Here is an 18,078-nt window from a genome sequence, read left to right as displayed (position 1 = left end):
CAGGTGGAGCGCCAGCGCAGTTGTTGCTGTGTCACCTCAGGTGGAGAAACGGCGCAGCCTCTGCAGTACCATGTCCGGCAGCCAGGTGGGGCGCCAGCGCAGCGACTGTAGTGCTGTCTCCGACCGCCAGGTGGAACGCCGGCGCTGTAACTGCAGTCCCGCCTCCGGCCGCCAGGTGGGGCGCCGGCGCTGCGCCTCAATCACTGCGGCCGGTTTGAGAGGCCGGAGTCGGTTTTCAGTTTAATCCTTTCGCGTAGGCCCAGGATTCTTTCCTATCCGTCTCCATCGGCCTGCGGATCGGTGTTAGTTCCTTTTTGCTGTGCGAATTGTGTCGGATTAAACCCCGAGAACGAGCCAAGGTCGGTATTTCTGTTGTGAAAAGTCTTTTCTTGTTTCAAATCCCGGGACTTTCGGCTGCTTTGTTCCCGGTGGCATCCGGCCGCCATTTTCTCCCCGATCTCCCTGCGAGAGAAAAATAAATCCCCCTCTCCGTATATCCACCCACTGCCCCCCCCCCCCCTCCGCCGCCTACGGGGCACCCTGCCCCTCCACCCCACCCCACCCCCGGGACACCACACCATCCCAACTCTCCCGACCCCCCCCCCCCCCGGATTACCCTCCCTCACAGGGTTACCCTCAGCCCCCTGGGACCCCCGATACCCCCCCTCCCCCTCCCCAACCCCACCCCCTCGATCTCCCCACCCTCCTCCCCTACCCCCCCCACCCCTCCCCCCTCACCTACCTTCCCCTACCCTCCCCACCTCCCCCACCCCCCCTCCCCTACCCCCCACCCCCCCACCCCTACCCCCCCACCCCTACCCCCCACCCCTACCCCCCACCCCTACCCCTCCACCCCTACCCCTCCACCCCTACCCCCTCCTCCACCCCTCCCCCTCCCCTACCGTCCCCACCCCCCCTCCTCGATCCCCCCCCACCCCCCCTCCTCGATCCCCCCCCACCCCCCCCTCCTCGATCCCCCCCACCCCCCCTCCTCGACCCCCCCCACCCCCCCTCCTCGATCCCCCCCCACCCCCCCTCCTCGATCCCCCTACCCCCCCTCCTCGATCCCCCTACCCCCCCTCCTCGATCCCCCTACCCCCCCTCCTCGATCCCCCTACCCCCCCTCCTCGATCCCCCCTCCTCGATTTCCCCCTCCCCCCTCGATCCCCCCCGTCGATCCCCCCTCCCCACCTCGATCCCCCCTCCCCCCCTCGATCCCCCCTCCCCCCCTCGATCCCCCCTCGATCCCCCCTCCCCCCCTCGATCCCCCCTCCCCCCCTCGATCCCCCCTCCCCCCTCGATCCCCCCCTCCCCCCCCTCGATCACCCCCTCCCCCCCTCGATCCCCCCTCCCCCCCTCGATCCCCCCTCCCCCCCTCGATCCCCCCTCGATCCCCCCCTCCCCCCCTCGATCCCCCCTCCCCCCCTCGATCCCCCCCTCCCCCCCTCGATCCCCCGATCCCCCCCTCGATCCCCCCCTCCCCCCCTCGATCCCCCCCTCCCCCCCTCGATCCCCCCTCCCCCCCTCGATCCCCCCCTCCCCCCCTCGATCCCCCCCTCGATCCCCCCTCCTCCCCCCCTCGATCCCCCCCTCCTCCCCCGATCCCCCCCTCCTCCCCCGATCCCCCCCTCCTCCCCCGATCCCCCCCTCGATCCCCCCTCCCCCCCCTCGATCCCCCCTCCCCCCCTCGATCCCCCCTCCCCCCCTCGATCCCCCCTCCCCCCCTCGATCCCCCCCTCGATCCCCCCTCCCCCCCTCGATCCCCCCGATCCCCCCCTCGATCCCCCCGATCCCCCCCTCGATCCCCTCCCTCGATCCCCTCCCTCGATCCCCCCCCTCGATCCCCCCCCTCCCCGATCCCCCCCTCCCCGATCCCCCCCTCCCCGATCCCCCCCTCCCCGATCCCCCCTCCCCGATCCCCCCTCCCCGATCCCCCCCTCCCCGATCCCCCCCTCCCCAATATCCCCCCCTCCCCGATCCCCCCCTCCCCGATCCCCCCCTCCCCGATCCCCCCCTCCCCGATCCCCCCCTCCCCCACCCCCCCCTCCCCCACCCCCCCCAATATCCCCCCTTCCCCGATCCCCCCCTCCCCGATCCCCCCCCTCCCCCACCCCCCCCAATATCCCCCCCCTCCCCCACCCCCCCCAATATCCCCCCCTTCCCCGATCCCCCCCAATATCCCCCCTTCCCCGATCCCCCCCCAATATCCCCCCTTCCCCGATCCCCCCCCAATATCCCCCCTTCCCCGATCCCCCCCAATATCCCCCCCTCCCCGATCCCCCCCAATATCCCCCCCTCCCCGATCCCCCCCAATATCCCCCCCTCCCCGATCCCCCCCAATATCCCCCCTCCCCGATCCCCCCCAATATCCCCCCTCCCCGATCCCCCCCCAATATCCCCCCTCCCCGATCCCCCCCCAATATCCCCCATCCCCGATCCCCCCAATATCCCCCATCCCTCCCCGATCCCCCCAATATCCTCCATCCCCCAAACCCTCCATCCCCTAACTCCCCAATCCCCTTCATCCCCTTTCCCAGGACCCCGACCACCAATGGATATCATCGCAGACACAGCTGCACCCCCTCCCCAATGCTGCCCAGTACCCCCTTGTCTCCCCATGACATTCCTTCTCTTCACAGATTCGAAACCCCCTCTCATCTCAATTATGTATGTTCCCAACACCCACACCACTGGAAATTGGATATACCAGCCATTTTGGACACTGGACATCCCCTGGTTACTGGAGCCACCAACCTACCCACTTCCATCCCCCCCGCCAAAAAAAAAGTGTGGGCAGCTCCCCTGAATGCAGGACATCAGTACCCCCCTCCCCACTGTTTGGACACTGGATATCTCCCTCCCCTCCATATCCTACCCCTTTTTGAATACTGAACCTGCCCCTGAGTGCTCTCTGGTAACCCTACGTTCCCTTGTGATGCGGTCACTCCTCTGGTTTGGATTCTGGGATTTTGTGGAGTTGTGGGGAGGGTGAGATTCCTGCGTCTGTTTTGTCCATGTTGTGTGTGATGCTGAATTTAAGAATTGTACTGATAGCCAGTCATGAAAGATTTTGTGTCCCCGTCTCTGTTCCCCTGTATTAGTGGTAGGTTAGGAAGGCAGCAAGTTATCCTGTATTGTTTGCAGCTGCAGTAATTTAGCCTGAACCTTTCAGTTGTTGTTATGTCTCTGATAATGTCTGGCTTTTATCCTGATCAGTTCACACCATCCTCCTCAGACTATAAGGAAGCACTGATGTGCCTGATCAATTCATCAGCATTTGCTGATGGTAAAGGGAGAATCAAACTCCAAGCAAATTGTCTGCTTCTTTTCAAGCATTGTCACTAGATCTCAGACAACACACAGATTGTGTAGAGCAGGCAGACAGCTTCTGTTTAAGGTCTCATTCAAAGGACAAGCTCCTCTGACAATGCAGCACTTCCAGCGGATTACCGCATAGAATGCCACCCTCCTCGTGAAATCCTTGTGATGGCACTGAATCGAAAGTGGAATTTTCTGCATAATTCCCCAGTTTCTTCAGACAGTTCATCAGTGTCGAATCCATCTTAGGCACTGTGAATTGCAAATACTTGAAGCTCCTCCAGCGCACTCAGTTGCGACAGAGACTGCAGGGAGGAGGTGGCTCTGGGTGACAGTGAGAGGGAAGCATTAAAGCATTTTGAGCTGGATGAAAGGCCTTGCTAGCTGTGGTGCTATTGAGTGAGTGAGTTGTGCATGTCTGTGATTGTGAAATTGTGGAACTTAGTGTTGAGAGTCTTCATGTTGAGAGCAATTAAACTTAGCAAAAATTTTCATCTAAGCAAACAAATCAGTGGGGTTTGGGAGCAACTGATTGTGAAAGCAAAAATTGTGACCTGTTTAGAATGGTGTTGTGGAATCAGGATGCTCTGAGACATAGTGTACGTCTGCTTGCCCACTTATTATTTAGAAGTATTCTTTGAAATGAGGTTAAACTGTGAGGCCCTGACTGTGCCATAATCATGCTGCACAGTTTGAGGCCTTCCAACTTTTGTGCCTCTGCTAGCTGTTGGAAAGAGTCCCTCACAAGCGCAACTTTGTCCTCGCTCCTCTTCAGGCATGTCCTCTTCAACTATTTGCCCATTTCTCCACTGAAAGTTACTGTTGAACCCTGCTTCCATCACATCTTCAGGCAGTGACTCCTCTCCTGGTCAGTTGCAGTCAAAATCTCTCACCCCTGGTGCTGCCTGAGTAAAACCTCTTCACCATCTCCAAGACTTTGATTTCCTTCCGGTATTGTACTGCCAGATTCAGACATTTGGAGTCAGAGTCATTCAGGATGGAAACAGACCTTTCAGCCCAACCAGTCCACACTGACCATAATCCCAAAATAAACTAGTCCCACCTGCCTGTGCTTGGCCCATATCCCTCCAAACATTTCTTATTCATGTATTTATCTAAATGTCTTTAAAGTGTTGTAACTGTACCTGCATCCACCGCTTCCTCTGGAATTTCGTTCTACATGCACAAACCATTCTCTGTAAAAAATAAAATTGCCCCCATGTCTTTTTTTAAATCTCTCGCCTCTCACCTTAAAAATACACCCACTAGTCTTGAAATCCCCTACCCTAGGAGAAAAAAAACCCGGCATTCACCTTACCTATACAGCTCATTATTTTATGAACCTCTCTATGAGGCCACCTCTCAACTTCCTATACTGCAGTGAGAAAAGTCCCAGCCTATCCAGTCTCTCCTTTATAACTCAAACCTTCAGGAGCTGAGGCCTAACCAGTGAGTGATAGAAATTCTGCCCATCGTTCCATTTTTATTCTAATCAAAAGTAGCTAAATTTTCTGCATTCCGCTCAATTCCCATGTCTAATGGTGCTAAACTATGATAGATGAACAGGTGGAGGACATGCAGGCCTGTTCCACTATGCAGCAAGGTCGTGGATGTTCTGTATCTTTTCCCTATCTCATTCCCTTGGTTCCATTATCTTTAAATCCCTGTTTCAAATAAAGTTCTATCAGATGCCATATTAACATTTTCAATTGACCCCTAGCCTCAATAGTTTGTTTTTTTTGGGGATGAAGAGAGGAGAAGAGGGTTCCAGATTTCCACTTTGCTCTGAAGAGTCCTGATGAAGGGGTCTCGGTGTGAAACATCAGTTTTTCTGCTCCTCTGATGCTGCCTGACCTGCTGTGTTCCTCCAACTCCACACTGTATTACATGCAGCCTGACCTGTCTTCTGACTTGGCTAAAGTTTGTCCCTTCATTCATATATCTAAACAGGGGAGATTCCTAATCCAAAGAACTCTACTTTGGGCATGTACCCACGACTAGACTTGAATCCCCATGGGGATTGAAAGTGTAAAGCTGATCCATTTAAGGTATTTGTATCTTTATAAAGTTTGTGCAAAATTGCCCTGCCTGTTTTTGTAATGGTAAAGCCCAAGATCTTGTATACTTTACCAATTATTCATGTATGTTCTGCCAGCTTTACGTCTATGCATATTCATTTATCCCTTCATCTTCTTTACAACTTGTGACAATAAGTCTATGTTGTCTTTCCTTATTCTTTCAGCTAAAATCATCAACTTTCACTTCTGTGTTAAATTCCTCTGCCACTTATCTGCCCGTTCTGCTAAATGCGAGTTGGGCTGTCTAGTTGCAGCACTGTGCTGTTAGATGGATTGTGTGTTGTATGACTCTATGACTCATTCCTGGGATGAAGAGCTTATTTTACAAGGAAAGGTAGAACAGATTAGGCCTGAATCCATTAAAGTTTAGAAGAACGTGAAGTGATCTCATTGAAATGTGTAACATCCTGAGGGGGCAGGATAGTCTGGATACCTGGAAAATGTTTCCTCTTGTCGGGGAGATTGGAACTAGAGAAAATCGTTTGAGACCAAGAAGTTTTTCAATTTAGACAGAAATACAAATGTTTCTCTCTTTAAGGGTCATTAGGGTATGGAATTATCTTCCTCAGTAGTAGAGGCTGGGTCTTTAAATTTATTCAAGGCTGAGTATGATTTTTGAAAAGCAAAGGAGTCATGAGTTATGGGTTGCAGACAGGAATGTGAAGATGAGACTACAACCAAAGCTATAATCTTATTGAATGGCAGAATAAACTTGAAGGGCAAAATAGCTAGTTTCTGCCAAGTACAATGTTTCTACGAATCCTGCAGTGAATGGTTGTAGGCCATTCACATCATAGGGAACTGTTTGATCCAGGTTTGCATTCACATGCTGAGCTGCCCTTGAAATTCCATTAGTGAAGAAACAGAGATGTACAGGCCCAGAGCATTTTGTGGAGTATAGATCCTGTGTGTTTGAGGGATGTCAAACTGTAGAGACTGTCTCGTCAGATCATTCCCCATGTCAAGATTAATGACATTGGTTTGAGCCCACAGATCAGAGAATGTGTATTTTTGTCAAAACTTCCATTACTCGAAGTATTTGCAGACTTCCAGTAAGGCTTGTATTTGGTAGGCTCTCAAGATCTTTCTGAATTTGGTAGCTCTATGTTGGCTTCATTTCGGATTGGTTCACGTCTTCTGGCAGAAAAGGAGGTTGGATGTTACGCAGATTGGGACCCATTGTACAGGTGTTGATTTTAACATGTCACTAATGATCCACATTGTGTTGAGAGCGCTGTCTGAGCACTTAATGTAGCTTCTGTCTGCCTCAAGACAGCAGTATTCTGCAGAGGAGTTCACATGTGAAAAGTGAGCAGTACGAAGTGCACTTACTAAATTTCAGGATTATATTTCCTCTGGTCCTTTTCCTGGTGTTCTTAGTCTGTGACACTATAGTCCAGGGCAACCTCAAAGTACCTGCAATGTGGCTTATTCTGCGACAGTTTTCTTCGAATCGACTTTTGAAGGATATTAATTGTACAGCTGGAGCTATACAGGAGCTGTCTCCACTTGTACCTTGCAGAGTGCACTGTGTGCAGTTATTTTTAAACCTTTGCAACCTGAATTTGGGAGATTGGTTAAAATATTTTTAAAGGACCAGCAGTCAATTGCAGCCAGTACTAGACAGAAGAATCCTATATAGAAATCTTTGTTTTCTTCTCACACTTTCTGCTCCCTGTTGATGGTTACCTGCTATGCGTTGTCTTGAAATAGCATGGTTCTTATCCAGCCCTTCATAAAGATAGCAGTAGTATGTGAGTGTACTGATGTTATACTTTTTGCTGAATACCAGTGGATGCATTTTTAATTTTAAATCCAGCTGCACATCAGGGCTTCAATGCTCAGAGATAGCACTGCATTTTGTGAAGTACCAACTATCAGATGTACCAAAACCAGGCCCTAACTATTGGTTTTTGTGAACTTCCAAGACCCCAAAAACATCAGGCAGCCCTGGTCAGTGCCCCTCACTCAACCAGAATGAATGAACCTTAAATCACTGGATAATTGTTTCAGTTGCTGTTTGTGGAATAACAAAGTGTAGGGTTGGATGAACACAGCAGGGCAAGCAGCATCTTGCTCCTAAGATGCTGCTTGGCTGCTGTGTTCATCCAGCTCTACACTTTGTTATCTTGGATTCTCCAGCATCTGCAGTTCCCATTATCTCTGCTGTTTGTGGGATCTTGCTTTGCAAAGATTGGTTGTGTCATTTGCCTTCACAGCAACAATCGTAACATTTCAAAAGAATTTGTTTGCAGTAAGCACTCTGAGGCGACCTCAAATGTGATTACGTTACTATACAATGAGAAGTCAATAACTGTTTGCTTCAGAAAGCCAGATTGCTCAGTCCCCACGATATCTCTTTTTATGGAAATAAATGGACCTCAATATTTAACAACCAAAAACTTGAGAGATTGCAATTCAGATGAAATTTACAGCAATGTTAGAAGCCAGCAGGTAGATGGAATTGAGATAAAAATGAGCCTTTATATAATTGGATAATGGAACACACCTGAGAGTTAAATGATCTTTGAGAGAATTCTTTGACTCTTGGGCCAAACTATTCAGTCCTCACTTTTCATTGGTGACCTTCACCTCTCCACCTCACTTGCAGCATCAATCCTCCTTCCACAGTTTCATTTGACTGAAAATGTTCCATCTGACTCTTTCTTCCATTCTCAGTGTGCAGTGATGTTTGAACTTCGTCCAGTGAGCAATTTTGTCAGTTATCTCACTTTCTTGCCAAAGTCAAAGTCATCATTTATAGTAACAAAATTCATAATTGTCTCCATTGTGCCAACTCAACCTTTTAACTGATTGGGGTAAGAATATTTGAGGACCAAGATTGCAGATCATAAACAAAAGGTCGCAGTTTACTGGCAGCAGTAACCCCCATGCTGCTGTATGTTTCGAGGCTTGATCATCCTATTGCAGATACCTTTAAAACACAGGAGAAGTACCAACACCAGTGCGTGTGATAGGTTCTTCAAATCCAGTGGAAAGAGAGGCAACTCCACAGCATTGTCCTTTCTCAAACCAACCTGCCAGGCGTTAATTGCCCAAAATCAGCTCCATTGGGAGGGACTCTTTTTGTGTACTTAATATCGGACGTTCAGAGTAACTATTCGGAATTCAGTCATGTGTGTGACTCCTAGGGCAGCAGAAGAAATGCTTTAGGGATGTCTTGAAAGCAAACCGCGTGAAGTCAAGCATCTCTAAAAGTCCAACAACCCTACTGACTGATGGAAAACTCTGATCTATAACAGACCAGAATAAAGATGATGTATTCAGGAAGGCAGTGAGAGACTTCATGGTAATATCCAGAGGTAAAGTCGCGATAATAGAGAAATTGCACTGACTTCCAAACATGCCTTCCACCTGACCCTTTGAGTGCCACCGACCCTGATGTGGTGGAGTCTGAAGATCACTCAGTGGGCCTATCAACCATCAGCAAACTAAATTGAAGTAAATCATCCTCACTCCTTGGGGGCTCTCTAAGAAAATCCTTAAATTGATCAGGTGATTTCCTCCATAAAGGCAAGCACTGTTTCTCTTTCTGAGAATCATCGTAATGTGACATTTCATCGGGGTAATATCTCACCTTTTATTGGCAGTCCATAACTGATTGCAGCTGATCTTTGGTCTAAGATTTTTTTGCTTATATTAGTTCTGATCTGAGAGGGAGCCGTTTGGATCATGGTTATCTTTTTGAGGAGCTGACCATGGTTTGATGGAATATTGTTAATTATGGTCAATCTCCTGTCAAGTCAATCATTTCCCAGTCTTTATTAACAGTCTTTAATAGCCTTTATTAATCCTGGCATTACATTCAGTGACTGCTGTATACTAATAATTGTGTTAACTGAGATAACTGAATCCCAGTGGTAACATTTCTGTTTTGAGATGATTACTGGCTGAGAATCAATTTCTGTAGATCAGTGATATTGCAGCCTGCTCAGAGCCCTAATAGACAAAAAAAACCTGGACTGTTGAGTCTGCAACCTAAATGTTCATTGGAGGAAAACAGCAAAATTAATCACCACCAAATTATATTCTGAGTAGTCTCTATTGGTCCTATTGTCACAGGTACACGATGTATTGCAGTCTCTACTCTGAAGCAGCCTTACATTTTTATAGGAAACTTGTGTTTTTCATTCCATGGATTCGAACTAGTGATAAAGTTTTACTAAAACGTGCGCCAGACTTTTTTCAAATACTTGAGTGTATGTTGCTTTAATACTATGTGTAACAGGTTCAACTGTAAACTAATTCGAAACATCATCTGTGGAAGTTATTCATTACTGTTATCACTGAATTGTCTTCAGGGAATGATGTACTGTGGTAATACATTTAAGCTTTTTATGATACTAAAGGGCCTCTGTATAATGAGTCGGAGAAGTAATGTTGTGGAGTTTGTCTAGGAAAAAAGACTGTAGGTCTTACTAGGTTTTTAAATATTATCTCCATGCCTAGGAATATCAGGCTTCTGGTCTCTCTAACTTAGTTCCTTCTTCTTTAGCACTGCATTTTTTGCTTCTTATCCCAAAACTGTTAGTCCTTGCTGGAATCCAGTTCCACAGTCACGGATGACAGTGAACTGGTTGGCTAGTTTTTGTTTTAATCACTGTAATGACATACCATCCTGGGGCAGGTGGGACTTGAATCTGGGCTTTCTGATTCAGAAGTAGGGACACTATCACTTCAGCACAAGACAACAGCAGAGATGCCAGATTAATTATAGAGATTTTGCCTTCTTTTAATATCTGCTTTTATGATGTGGGTTTGTGTTTGTAATGAGTTGTTGTAAATTAGTGTGTAAAAATTAGACTCAGTTTTTATTCTTTAGTATCTGGTTGTCTGTAGTGTAACAGCCTGGCCCAAATTACAAGATCTATTGAATTCAGTTTCGCAATTTGTTGTGGAATGGTTTGTTTTCTGTGCCTTTGGTTTGCTAATCCAGTGCTGTCATTACTAGGTTATCGAACTTAAGCATCTGATAGTAGGCAGGAACAGTGCAGTTCCTGATAACGATCCCTTGCACGAGGTATTCAGTACTTAAACCAGTGAAACCATTGGAGAGGCAGTTTGGTTTATCTCAACATAGGAAATATATGATCAGAGATCATAATCCCCTCGGACTCGCCCTGTCATTCTTGAGCATGGCTGATCAACTATCTCAACATCTCCTTCTCATACTAATCTTATATTCCTTGATGTCATTAGTAATTAGAAATTTACCAGTGTCTACCTTGAACTTAGGTGATTGAGCTTTCACAGTCCTTGTGGTAAAGAATTCCAATGATTTACCACCTCGCGAGTAAAGAAATTCCTGCTCAGCCTTTACCTATTTTAGGGTGAGAATGTAAGGGAGATTGTGTTCTGGAAAAAAAATTTGGATCTTGGACTTAGCAGTAGTGAACTAATCTGCATTTGACAGAACAGTCAACATCCAAGAGGACTGAAGGGTGCCAACCCCTTTAGGCCTGTTGTGCTTCATTGATGGCCGAGATCACCTCCAGGTGAGGTTCATGGTTCATATTGCATCAAAACAAACCTACATGCGAAGGATAGGGAAAGTGAGATAGTATTTACTCGAAACACTTGCATGTCATGCTTGCTGTGTTCATATTTTGGCAAAGGTTTGAATAGAGATGCGTCAGGAGTTCCCTGGGGCATTCAGCTAATGATATAGTCTGCTGGCAGTGAAGGTTCTTTGAAAGGCATCCGAAAGGTTCTTCTGGTCTGCTTCCTGATTTGCTTTCCTTTTGTGTAATTCCTATCTGCTGTTCAGGATCAGTAATACAATACTCGTTTATACTTGTCACAAGAGATAACCATAAAGAATAGTAAGGAGCAACTAACACAGGCCTGTGTACCCTAGAAGGGCTATAAACTCGAGTCTGAGAAATATTCAGCCATTTGTGGTATTATGGCTAGTAACAGCTGTGATGACACCATTTTTTTGATGTAGTTATTTCCAACATCGGCTTTTAGTCAGGTTGAGCGCTGTCCTCAGTGATCAAGGCATTGACTCAGCATGGGGAATTATAGTATTGTTGATGAGTCTTTACTGCTCTTGGAGCCCTTGGATTGTATTCACTGTTGTCATTTCTTTTAGGGAACAGCAGTGGGTTTACTGTGTTCAGATTAAAATTGGGGAATGAAGCTTTTTTCTGAGTAACATTTCTGTGTTTTATCCCTCAGTGAGCGGCACGCTCTCAGCGGTGCTGAAAACAACCACCATACTCGATGACATTCCAGCGCAATGTCAGATCGTTTGGGGCAAACTACCAGGGGGAAGGATGGAAAATCGAAGTACTCCTCTCTCAGTCTGTTCGATAAATACAAAGGAAAGTCACTAGAAACCCAAAAGCATTCAGGAGGTATGTAACAAGGAGACTCAACCAGGTCCAGGGTTTACTGGGATTTGTGTTTCCATTCGGGGTTAAGCATCTCTGCCTGTTTTTGATTCCTGATGGCAGCAAGCTGTACTAGGTTCTGTGGTGGCACTCACAAACCCTCTGTCCACTATCCAAATAATTGCTGTTGAGACCTAATCTGTCTTCAATTACAGTGTTGGCATGTATATTCGGCATATCACATGTACTGTCTCCCTACTCAGTCTTGATCACTGTTTTTCTCTCTCTCATCCCCACTCCATTCGCCCCATTGAGTTCTTGACTTTCTTTGTGTTTCCCTTGTATATACTCTACATTTTTGATGATCATACAGCGCATTCAAATTCCAAACGCCGCATTGTAGCCCAGGAATTCCAGGGCTGCTGAAATATCCAAACTATTTTTTAAATAAAGTTTCTGCACCACGGTTGAATCTTGTATTTAGCATTTAAACATAAAGATTTGCTAATTTTATGTCTGTTCTTGCAGATCAATAGTTTTACATCTGTGATTGGAGTTACAATAAGTTAAGCTAAGATCTTGTAATATTATAAGAGTTCTGTGGGGTGTGATATACTTGCAACTACAGTGTCACTATGAATGAGATATGCTTTGTGCTAATGCTACATTTTTGCAGTTGCTGCCTGGATCATTCTTCATTGTGTAGCTAGGAACCTTTTTTGGCATCCTTCTGGTATTAAGTGCAGGTAGTAGCGCAGCTGTCCTGTTGTTCCCTGGTGACTTCTGAACTTTTTAAAATCCGTGTTGCAGTTGTCCCTCGACATGGCTTGCAGAGTCTTGGCAAAGTGGCAGCTGCCCGGCGCATGCCCCCACCTGCCAATCTTCCCAGCCTAAAGGCTGAAAACAAAGGAAACGACCCGAATGTAACCATTGTACCAAAAGACGGAACAGGATGGGCAAGCAAACAGGAGCAGCAGGACCAAAAGAAGTAAGATTGTCTTGTTGCCGATTTGATTTTAAGCTTTTTTTTAAAATAAATTCTCTTGGAGGTCTGTTTTCTACTTAATCTCCTTGGCAGTGATAGAAATCCTTTTTCTAAATATTAGCCATCGTGGGTGCTTAGCTAACATGAAGTGACCCTGGGCTGGATTCCTGTTTAAATTGCCCAGTGGTAGGGATGGGATAGCATAGCAGTGTTAGAAATGCAGGTGCCTTTTAAGGGTAGTTATAAAGCAGCTACAGTGTTGATTGAGAGCCAGTCGATGCTCTTTGCCCTCTGTGTTTAAGAGCTAAATTCTTCTCCAGCGGGGAGTTGGTTTTTGTACAGGCAACGTGCCCAATAGGGAAGGGCAGAAACTGTTGCATCTGCTGAACCATAGATTTACAGCAAAATCCTTGCAAATCTCTGGAAGCTTTTCACTGCCTAATTTGACATGTGGAAATTGGTCTGTTTGACAGGGACTATCAGTATGCCATAACAGTCTCTGGCATTGTAGTGAGTAGCATTTTTCTCCCTACTTTAATAAGGAACTCAAATGGTAATGGTACCTTAGATTACTTCTGTGACGTGAACATTAAATGACTAGGGAAGGCAGGACTAAGTAAGCCCAGCACCCCAACACATAGGCACACGCACACACCCACCCTGCCACCAGCATGGCAGGAGGGGCTGGGGTACCTCCAGGTTAACAGCAGCATAGCCCCTTATATATTGGATGGGGCAGACCTCGTCCTGACCAATTTTATTTCAGTCTCCTTACCTCCTGAAATACTGATTTCTCCTTCAGAATATTTCCTTAAGATCCTCTGGGAGTTCCTTTGCTGCTGCAGCATATTTTTTACATTTCCCTGTCCAGTAGCAGCTGAGGCCATCTGCTGTACACCATTTGACATTACGTGTTCCTAGACCTTTAATTATAGCCATGGTACTCATATCAGCAACCACATTACTGTGGTTGTATGTTAGAGATCAGTTTATTGGGACTTACGCTCAATGAACCTGTACGTTGAATAGGATTTAAACCATGAGGTCCTGATCGGCTCTTGTGTCTTGGATATAGGATTGTAAATAATGTCTGGAAAGTGAATATGCTAGGTGATTGTTGGATGAGACTGGATGTGAATTGGGATATAGGCAGCACAGTTTTACATGAGCTGAAGTTTGTGAATGGTGGAAAGTGGGAGGCTGACCATGTGGGGATTGCCATAGTCAAATCTGTCAGTATCTTAAAACAAGATGAGTATAAAGTAAACTATTGACAGTTCTTTTAAACTGAGCTACAACTAATTTTTTCCTGCAAGCCTCATCTTGTTAGTGGTTTGGTTAAGTCTTTTATTTGCCAATTTTCAAACCTGACCTTTTCCTATGTTCTGTACAACTCAGATTTTGGAAAAAGGGTACTGTTCGCTTTTGTTGTATTGACTTTCAAAACTTCCAACAAGAGCCTGGTCTGGTGGTTTTGCTGATCATATGACATTGCGTTTTGCAGTACCGCTGTGTCAGTAGTACAGCAGCCAGAGTTGCCATCACAGCCGGCTTCGCAGACATCTGCCTGCATTGCGCCAAAGCCGGCACCAGTCCACGAGGTAAGGTACAAGCATTTGTCAAGTCTTTCATCAGGGAGGGCAAGAGGGATCATTGTGGTGTGTGAAATGGCAACATTTGGCTGATCAAAATTGGTCTTTCCTGTCTCATTTCAGTGCAGAGTTGTAGATTAATATGGGAGTTAAAGTGTCTGTTTAAATCTGTTGGATGAAAAATTGATGTAAGGGATATTATGTGAGCAAGTTGCTTCAAACACAATAAATAATATCAATAAAAGAAATGTTACATTCAGCATTACAGTACAATTTCATTGGATTAACATGTAGAATCACATCAATAGTGGTGCATGTTAGTGATTCAGCGTCAAGAAAGGAAGTAGCTGGTTGTTTGGAGAAGTTTGTTGCCTGGAATGTAACGGACTTTCTTCCTCTGAAAATTGACAGAACACAAATTCTGCACAAGGTGGAGCAAAGTCATGGGCACAATTGAAGGCAAAGCCGGTAGGACCAGGAGGTGAGTTAATTGTTTTCTGGCATATTTTGGTTACTTAGCCACTGTATGTTCAGTTTTACAAGTGTGCTGAAAATAGTGTGTGTTGCAGTATTAATGAATTGTGTGCTTTGATGATCATGCATGTAGAGTAAAATTAATACAGCGTAAGGCTCAGTATTTTGAACACAGATGTTTCCAACTCCACCCATTTCCCTAGGCAAACCCTTGCAATGGATTTATAGCAGACAATTCGCAGTAAGGTTATGAGGCTGAAGGGGTAGCATGCTTCTTCCTCTTGAAAACTGCTGTAAACTAACTTACCTTTTCGTCTACACCAGGAAGACCATTCTACCCACTGTTAAACCTACAGAGCATGTTCAATATTAGGCTTCTATTGCCATTCTGCTTCCTGGCAGGCTGCTTATTGTCTACCCCGACTTGCTTCTCTGTCAAATCCAAAAATGAGCTGGTTGGCATGTGGTGTAGATTTTCAAAGTAATCAAGTCACCTAACATATTTTGGTCCTTGATATTGCTTCCCAGGTCTTTTGTCCATCACCCCATCTTTACTGGTTTAACTTTCTCTTGCTCCTCAGGGAGTTTAGGTTATAAACGTTGTTCTCTAAAAGCCTTAGGTTTAATCCTACCCATCTCTGCTGCTTCCTTCATTCTAATATTCAAATTCTTGACCTCTGGGCTCATTATTCTCCCATTCTTCCCGTTGATAGCAACAAAGCATATACTAGCTGTGTGACGTCGTCTTGTGTTTGATTGTTAGTGATTTTTTTAGTTATTGTTTGTCTCAGGTGGAAGAGGATTAAACAAGCAGTTACCATTCTCTCAAGAGGAATTTCCAACATTAAAAGCAGCTGGAGACCAGGAAAAGGCTGGAAAAGAAAAGGACACCACAGATCAGTCGTATGGGCCAGGACCAAGCCTCCGCCCACAGAGTAAGGCTCACAGTTATGTGCACGATCTGGCATTCTGCTGGCGTAGATGTTTTTTGGCGTATTTATGGTCTGTCTGGAAAGTTTGTACCAGTGCTGAATGATAGCAGAGAGAATTCTACATCTGATGCCAAAGGATAAAAGAGAAATACTTTCAGTTTCTAAAATCCAAGTTTTTACATGATGACACAGTGGTTTTGTTTACTATAATCCTCATGGTGAGCCCTGAACTTCAGAAACTTGCCAATTGGGACAGGATACCATTTTTGATACTAATATTTTCAAAGCTCTAAAACAGTCGGCAGTATGTCTAAAAGAATCTGAAACCTCATAATCACCCAGCTCAAAAAAGGCCATGAATCTTACACTAAATCCTACTTTGGATTAAAACAGTTTTGCATATATCCAAACAAGTAGCCCAATTGTTTTCTACTTGAAGTGACAGTAATTATTGTTGTACAGATCTTGTTCTTTGCAGAACAAATAATTTCAACCTCAAGAATTGGAAACTGATTTAAATAACTCTACATGAAAAGTAACTCTTGCTAAAAACCTCTTATCTGCTAACCTTGTGAGAGTAGGAAACTGATTCCTTTCAGTGCAGGTGTACAAAAGACGTCTCTGAATGAGATCTATTTGCTCATGTCGTGTGATTTAGTCCTTAAATCAGAACTGGTTGTGGAATTTAGAGATAGCGCATCTATAATTAGACATTTTAACTTGTTTTGTGAAGGAAATCTGGTCACATTGAGATCAATGTTTCTCACAAACGCAGTAAAGTATCCTAACAGAACTGCCTCCTTTGTGGAATACCAGTTAAGAGGTGATGTAACTTGTAGATATTTTTAATCAACATGTTCAGAGGTTTTACTGTGCATTTCTGGAATAGGTGGGACTTGATCCTGGGCTTTCTGGCTCCGAGGCAGGGACACTACTAATGTGTCACAAAAGCCCTTAAAAAGATGGCAGATTGCAACTAATCAGTAGCGGTTCTTAAGCATCCATGTAGACTGGCTGGAGAGATTTATCTAATCTACTGTAAATAGCTTTCTAATCTACCTGTTGCGAGATGTATTGCACACTGAGAGCAGCTGGAACTTGAACCTGTACCTCTTGAATCAGAAATAAGGGTGCTGCCACTGTGCCACCAGTGACCCCATGATAAAATTTGTAGGTATTTTCTAATTAACCTGTTCAGAAATGTTAGTACACCCCTCTGAAGTGGGACCTTGTACAAGTCTTCTGGCCCAGAGGTGGGGACACTGCCACTTCACCGCAACAGTCCTCAATGAGGGTGAGTTGCTATGAAGTTAACAGCAAAGTAGTTTATATGGACCTGCACGTTTTGGAGGTTTATGGTTCAGATATTTTCTAATCAACCTGTTCAGAGTTTTCATGACACCTCTGAAGCAGGTGGATTTAAGCCCAGATTTTCTAGCCCAGAGGTAGAGCCGCTACCTCTCTGCCGCAGGCACTCAATGGTAAACGTCTTTGTTTGATAAGGTCTGGTTTCAATTAGCTGGTTCATTAGGTTTGTATTTGGATCTTAAAACTGTAATTACTGGAATATATCTGGTGGCACCTTGTTTGGAGACTCAATACTTGATCTATACACACCTGAGTACCAGTCTAGAATCGAGCAGTTGTATTTTGCTTGCAGATGTAGCCATTTGGAGGGAGGGCGGTGGGCGAAACCTGAACCCCACGACAGCACCGACTCCACTGCCTCCACCACCGCCGGAGGTGGAAGCTAAAAGCTCAGACCAAGAAGATCCAGTGCACACGCCAGTGTCGTCAAGTGACTCAAAGGAGCCTTCACTGCGCCCTGCTACTCCGCTGAGGAGGGGACTGGGAATACCACTGCAGGCTGGGGCTCACCAGTTCCCCTCTACCTACCGTGATATGTTGCCTACATTTGTAAGTTAATTGCAGAACCAGTAAATTGTTGTGATATTGCCCATGGCATTCAGTTCTTATGTTTATAAATAAGGCTACAATGAAATTGACATAGAAATTTTAGAAACTTGCTCCACATTGCCACTTCACAACAAAAACCTGCAGCTAAATCATGAGAGTCAGCATACCGACGTTGAATGGGAAGTATTGACATAGTAGTAACCAACCTCAGGTCACAGAGACCAAGTGTTATCTATAACATCATTTACCTTTGTAGATAAGGCTGGGTGTTCTCTTTGCGTTCAAAAATAGAAAGCTGTACCAGCCACATTAGGGATGGAGAAAGATCATATTGTCAATAAAGCACCTGTGATACTAAATATAAAGTAGTGGTGGCCCAATGATATTTCCTACTTAATTTTATACATGGCAGATAAACTAGATTCA

The 18,078-nt window shown here is 45.8% G+C and overlaps 1 protein-coding gene across 5 annotated transcripts in view; it reads left to right on the top strand.

Annotated features, from left to right (window-relative positions):
• The first annotated feature begins 214 nt into the window (after positions 1–214).
• The window catches only part of prrc2b (proline-rich coiled-coil 2B), a 73,088-nt gene continuing 55,224 nt past the window's right edge, over positions 215–18,078 (top strand). For all 5 annotated transcript variants that reach the window (XM_059638386.1, XM_048558641.2, XM_048558642.2 and 2 more), the window contains exons 1-7: positions 215–359; positions 11,598–11,776; positions 12,563–12,740; positions 14,242–14,338; positions 14,741–14,810; positions 15,595–15,738; positions 17,396–17,652. In XM_059638386.1, the coding sequence (XP_059494369.1) occupies positions 11,659–11,776; positions 12,563–12,740; positions 14,242–14,338; positions 14,741–14,810; positions 15,595–15,738; positions 17,396–17,652 (864 nt within the window). In that variant the 5' untranslated portion in view covers positions 215–359; positions 11,598–11,658. The remainder of the gene's footprint in view (positions 360–11,597; positions 11,777–12,562; positions 12,741–14,241; positions 14,339–14,740; positions 14,811–15,594; positions 15,739–17,395; positions 17,653–18,078) is intronic.

This window comes from Stegostoma tigrinum, chromosome 29 (assembly GCF_030684315.1).
Source record: "Stegostoma tigrinum isolate sSteTig4 chromosome 29, sSteTig4.hap1, whole genome shotgun sequence".
In the NCBI taxonomy this organism is placed as follows: Eukaryota; Metazoa; Chordata; class Chondrichthyes; order Orectolobiformes; family Stegostomatidae; genus Stegostoma; species Stegostoma tigrinum.
The sequence above is the reverse complement of the archived record's forward strand: the minus strand, read 5'-3'. Positions and strand labels throughout refer to the sequence as shown.